Below are 7,090 nucleotides of genomic sequence, written 5' to 3' on the forward strand. Positions count from 1 at the left end.
TTACGTTATTATTATAACGCTTAACAAGTCTTGGGGACGGTATTTTTCTTTAAGGTAAACAGAGTCCCCTTCTTTGATTCGGCCGAGTCGGGCACTGTTTATAACGCTGTACATAAAGTACACACTACTGGTACGCATTTAAACGTACAAATCGTGTATTACCTATCTTTTCTTATGGAACTATATTTATTATATTTCTATACATGAATACTCATTGCGTAGCGAGTTTTCGCTACATTGTTTTGACTTTTTCCCCTCTGGTCAAAGACCGTAACACACACGCACGCCCGTGTATACACCGTGGTAATAATAATTCAATAAAAGTACAGTCATCCGCGTAGTAGTACGTACGTGTGTGGTAATAGACGCGCTCACACGCGCATACATATATGCATACCTATACCTACGCTCGTTCACGGTCGGATGTGGAAACACAATGGAAAACGGCGACGACGCGACAGCGGAAAAAAAAATAAAAATAAAAGGCGACGGTTGTTGCCGAAGTATACAACGTTATAATATATATTTCATTTTCGTCTGCGTCCGGTCGAAGGAGTACGAGGAAAAAAAAAATTGAAAATAAAGTACCCACCGGATCCTTTGGACCGCGAGCGCGCGCGCTGTCAGGCGTGGCCGTTTTCGATGCCGGTATTCCGTGGCCACGCCCGGCCGTCCAATCGGCTGCGCGTCCTCTAGAGACCCGGGAGCCACCTCAGGTCGAGCGCGCGTGCGCACACGTGCAGAATCCACGACCCGCACCGCCTTCGCTCTTGAGTCTCGCCGACCGCGTCAGTTTGGATCGCTCCGCCGCGAACGGCCCATCACACATCGGTGGCGGCAGCGCGCGCTCCTACTGAACTCTCCATCACATCGGCGGCGGTGCGAGGTAACGTCAAGCAGCAGCAGCAGCGGCGGCGGCGGCGACGACGGTTGCGATCACGACAACGACCACGGTAACGGGCAAACAGCCGATATCGTTTTTGATGGTCAGCACGGTGTAACCTACCGTGGTGATCAGATTAACCGGGAACGATCTAGTGATTTTTTTTTCTCCTCTACCGCAATACAGATTTCAAACGATGCGCGTTTGTTGCGTTTTAATTGTGTGCTCCAATAGCGCGGTGTGAAGTTTTCTGTAACGTTTTTATATTTTCCGCGAGCGCAGTAAACATAACAGCTACGTAACCTACTACGTGCGTAGACGTTTTTCTTATCGTTTTTCTTTTACCGCGACCGATAATGTCCCGAAAACGCATTTGAACGACGGCGCAGCAGTTGCAGCAGCCACCTGACGTCTTCGGGGTTTCGTCGCTTATACCGGCACTCTTCTGCTCCCAGTACTGTAGTGTGACATACTCCGCACAAATATGATACAAGAAAACCGATTTGAGACGTACGGTTTGCCTGCGTCCTTCATCAAGAATATGAAGGTAATTTTTTTAATTTTAACTTAGATAAGGGAACTATATCGAAATGTATGTCAGCAACGTACGAAGAATATGTTTATATATACAACTGATTGAACTTGCGATGTGTCTATATTATATAAATGTGGTACTTACAAATTTAAACTTTAGAGTACCAAAAACGACTGATCAGATGAAATAAGTATCTGGTATATGGATTAAGTAGATCTATGGATGTATGGTTATCGCAAAAATTATTAAATAAAATACTTACCACACCTACAATATTTATATAGTTCGCTGTCACAGTTGTAAACTGACCTTATTACATATGAATGGAGCTTAGATGATCACTAGTTATTCGGAAAGGGAGGTAAAGATTTTGGAAAACATAAAATGGAAAGGAAATTATGCTCAATCGTTAGCTGAACCAACTAGTATTTATATGATTTAATAAAAATGGTTACATGAAATTTTAAGACTGGTTGAGTGACTATTTATATCGTATAGAATAGAGAATTCAGTTGATCAGATTACAGACATTAAGGCCATCAATATCAAATATAGGTATATATATATATACAATTGAGATAGATCTTTGGAAATGCAATCGAGGAGAAAGGCCGTATTATTCTTCGAAGAATAAAAATTATATATATGTAATGTATGAGTATGTTAGCAGAAATGTATTTGGGAGGAAGTAAAATTTCTTTGTAGACCATAAAACCTAGAAATAAAAGAAGACACAAAATTATTACTTATTATATAATGTACACACTATATATATATACAGGCTCGTATTCAGGGGGGCACGGGTAGGCACATAATCGGGGGCATTAAGTTTCAGGGGTGGCAAAATATTTTAGCAAAATTAATTTTAAAAATTATGTACCTAACGAAAAAAAAATAAAATAGTATATTATAATTTGTTTAATTTGTTAATTAAAAAAAGTATTAAACGATTTTCATTTATAAGTTAAACTTTAATATCAAAGAGTCATCTCGGTTATGGACGAAATAAGAATTGTTATATTATTATTAATTATTTGGTGGGGGGGGGCATAAATTATATGCCCGGGGGCGCCAAATTTTTAAATACGGGCCTGTATATATATATATAGTTCATATGTAGTTTCGTATGCTTTATAAAAATGTATTCAAGCGATTAACTTTAGCAGCTACTATCAATACAGGCAATCAGTTATTTGAAATAACAAGTATCGCTGCAGATAAATATATACATTAATTAATATACTCTAATGCAGGGGTCGGCAACTGGCGTATCCGGACTGCGGAAGACAATACTCTGGACCCTGTAAACTTTTATATTCATACTCCTAATATTGTAATTTTTAATATAAATTAATTGTAATAACCAAACAATTATTTTTATACTGCTATTTTTAAAATATAAAGATTTGAAAAAGATTTTTTTCACTGGACCTCATTTATTTATTATTTTAATCTCTAGGACTCCAATGTAAATTACTTGCCGACCGACCCCTGCTCTAATGTATTAAAGTAAATGCTTTTTCATTTCTATATGTCCTATAATACCTAACGATAATCCAAAATGATGGCTTATTATTAAACATTGTTGTAAAGTAGTTATAAGTTTATATATTTTTGACTACCAACTTTTTTTTTAAAAAAAAAAAAAAGATACAAATTTTATAAATATATTAAAGATTTTAAATGATTTTTAATACAATTCCATCTATACAATCAAAAATATAGAACTTATGTTTTTATAATCTTGAGCTTGAAGTTCCTTAGAATAAGACTAAATAAAATGATCTAGTTTTTTTTAATCTATATAATGACCCCAAACAAAAAACTATTTATTTAATTAATTTGGACCACGATCTCTTAGATTTTTAGTATTGGTGGTTCATTTGTAAGATCAATCTTGGGTTCAAACTACATATAATGTCTTTACTATAATTTGATAAGTATATTTTACTAATAATTAATTGATTTTCATTATTTATAATTAAAATATTATCTTCAATATTTTTTTTTTACCTGTGTGTTTATATTTAATAAAATAATAAAAACTTAACAATTAGTTTTATTTATTTATTTTTATACATAAGATATTTGTTTTATTTATAAGATTACTGTCTTACATAGAAATAAATATATTAAAATACAATTGTTTTATTAAAGCATTTTCTTTTGTATAAAAGACTAGTTATTATAGCTATTATTACTTATCCATATGGCGTAAAAACTATTAATTATTTAACTATGACTTATTTTTGTTGATACTCTTGATGATTAATCAGTATTAGGAATCTTTTGTATAATATATATATATATTTTTTTAATTCATTCTAATATTCTAAATTAGGTATGCTATAAAAAATTCATAAATTATAAAATAATAAAATGATTAAATATTATTTTAAATTAATAATAAATCACTAAACCAGTAATAATTTCTTTATTATTTAAAATTGATGTTTAAATTATTCAATGTTTCAAGTTTAATTTTACTCTGGCACGTCCCTAGTTTAAACTTATTTATATACCTATTGACTTTTTTCGAAACAATAGTAAACTAAAAACTTGAACTTCTAAGGTTCTATGGAATGTAGTTAGGTATAAAAGGGAAAAAAAATGTTAAGTATGAGTTATATTTGACTATCGATTTGTCTAACAAAATTTTCAGTCATGTTAAAAAAAAAAAAAACTAACAATAGAAAAAAGACAATTGGAGACAGATATTATTATTCCTTAACACTTATTATTTAAAATATACATTTTTGGTTTAAAGAAATATTTAAATTAATTTCAAATAATTATACTTTATAATGCCGAGAAAAGAAAACGATTTTGAAAACTATTTCAATAGCAAGTCATCTAATCTAACATAAAATATACACGTATTTTATAACGGACTACATTAATTATTTGACTACATTATAAAAAATTAAAATTAAAATAAGAAATTAATATAATTATAATATAAATAAACCGTATTAATTATTTTTAAAATAAAAATATTTTAATTGAATTTATGTATTAAAGATTGTTAACAGAAAAAATATATAATTACTATGAAAATATTAAAAGAATTATATGATTGGATAAGATGTCCATTGTTAACCAATATTCATATAGATATATTAGATGAACCGAATTCAACTCGTATTGAAACAATGAAATGACCTCATGTACATTTCATTTGTGTAAATATTATTTCAGTTAGTGATCACATATTTGTGACATTTATTTGTTTTCCGTTTTATTTCCGTTATATTACTTACAAACGAATTTTTTGGAAAGTACTATGTCTATATACATATCTTATTTTATACATACATAACACTTGAATGGCAATTTAATTGAATAACGATGCATTGTTTCACCTCATATATAGGTACTCGTAAATATTAAATACCATTTCATTATCATTAATCATCATTATTTTAGTATCATTTTTAACGTAATATAGCGAAAATTTCTATAAGAAATGTGTAAGTAAGATATGAATTATTATAGATGCTAAATAAATATTTTTGGAAATTATATATTTACATTACAATATAAGAAAATCAAGTGTTTAGTACAAGCATAAAAGTATTTCAATATTAATATAATTTTATAACTTTTATTGTAACAATTAAGAATTAAAAATCGATAAGAAGATATAATTAATGAAATATTATGGTTGAATCCTGTATGCTTATAGTTTTAACAAACTTTCAAAAAATTAAAACGCAGGGTTTTAATGAAACTTTTCTGTTAATTTTTTTTAAATTTATTCTATTTTATATGATCACATAACTATTAGTTTAATTTTCATGTCTGTTACCATATCAACTATTTTTAGAAGTAGAAACTAATTCACCCGGTTTCATTCAAACTCGATTTTTTGATAGCAATGATACATTGGTTTTAAATTTAAAACATCAATATACAACACAGTATCATTCATCCGTTTTTGAATCTAGGTTTACCGTAGTATTACCCGTTTTCAAAATTATTCTTATTAAATATAATTTATTATCTACACTAACTCATTTTAATTTTTGTTATTAACAAAATTGTTCCTTAAAATTCTAAACTGGACTTATAATTTATAATAGGAAACATTAACTGAATCAATTTATTAAAAAATGTTATCGTAACTTATCTTTGCCGTTATAGGCGGTCAGTATTGTTTATAAAATAGTTGATTGAATAATATTTTCCGTCGAAAAGAAGTGAGATTAATTTTTTTATAGAATCTATAATTTAATTAACTGGCATGATCATGATTTATAATTACGAGTATAATTACTAAAAGTTCAATTATATTAGTACGTAAAGTAAGACAAAATTATTCATCTATAACAATTGTACAACAGCCATACCAATCAAATATGAATTATGATTTCCATTCAATTATATTTCGTAGTAATCAAAAATAATCTATCCCGGTATAGAAGTATTAGGAAAATTTTTTTTAAAAAGATATTAACTTCGATTTTAATTTTTTTTGATTTTTTTCCTGTTTTTTTATTGATTATGTGTTTAGTTATATATATACTCCATACGGCCTCACGTCTACGTTTTTATACAATATATAGGTGTACATAAATATAAAAATATTATTTTTACTATTGGTTTAGGTGTCTTTTAATATTATGTTATATTTTTATATTTACTCTACTCGGAATATAGTAGAATTGAGCAAAGTTTTAATAAATTCACACAAACGGACGTAGCGTATGTACCACCAGTTACATACAACATTTTCTAACTGTTTCACATTATAGCAAAACCTTAACATTACTTTTACGGATATAGCAATGCAAGACTGTGTGAAAGTTTATAACGACTTCATGCGTATGTATTCGTAGTTTGTTATTTGAAAATCTAATATATAATTTACTATAACCGCATATGATACACGCGCCATTACGTCTGCATGGTGCGCGAGTTACACACGGTATACACGGACATAATGTATACACGTATAAAACACGAGTCCGATATACTGGGCTAAATTTTAAATATAGAGAGATAGGTACTCGATGCTTAAAAAGGTGTCCTAGAATTTATAATAATAATATGTGGTTATTTTTATTATTATTACTTCGGCATTATCGCGACCAATCTAAAGTGTATACGTGCGTATAGTAATAAACTATATTTGGTGTTTCATACTTCACCGGACAGTATCGTTATATTTTGTGATATTACCAATCTACGTATATATATATATATATATATATATATATATATATAAATATAAGTATTAAGTGTACTTACTAATATTATATAAACACACGCGCGCGTACACATAACATATACATTGTATGTGTATATTGTGGGTAACTGCAGGACGCGCGCACTTGTTTGGGCGTGTGTGGTCGGCGTCTGTCCTTTTGTCCTGTATCATGGGTTGTAATCCTCTGGCACAATCAAAAAAAAAAAAAAGAAAAAATTTCCAGCTTATAAAATATATATGTTATTTAGTTCGGTTTATCTTATGGATAGTGTTCATTAATTTTCCATTTGCGGCATCATCGTCTTTGGGGCGATGCCGATATATATACATAACACATTATACTACTGCAGACTATTACTATATAATATACTTACTATTTTACTATATGTATGTACTATTACTACTACTATTACTATTACTACTACTACTACTACTACTACTACTACTACTACTACTACTACTA

At 29.6% G+C, this 7,090-nt stretch overlaps 1 protein-coding gene across 1 annotated transcript in view; it reads left to right on the plus strand.

Moving 5' to 3' along the window:
• The first annotated feature begins 780 nt into the window (after positions 1-780).
• Positions 781-7,090, plus strand: part of LOC112686228 (LIM/homeobox protein Awh) — a 47,653-nt gene continuing 41,343 nt past the window's right edge. The window contains exon 1 of the mRNA XM_025558429.1: positions 781-1,430. Within this exon, the coding sequence (XP_025414214.1) occupies positions 1,368-1,430 (63 nt within the window). The 5' untranslated portion in view covers positions 781-1,367. The remainder of the gene's footprint in view (positions 1,431-7,090) is intronic.

The sequence above is a fragment of the Sipha flava genome, unplaced genomic scaffold (assembly GCF_003268045.1).
Source record: "Sipha flava isolate LNK unplaced genomic scaffold, YSA_version1 301_pilon_pilon, whole genome shotgun sequence".
NCBI classification, from domain to species: Eukaryota; Metazoa; Arthropoda; class Insecta; order Hemiptera; family Aphididae; genus Sipha; species Sipha flava.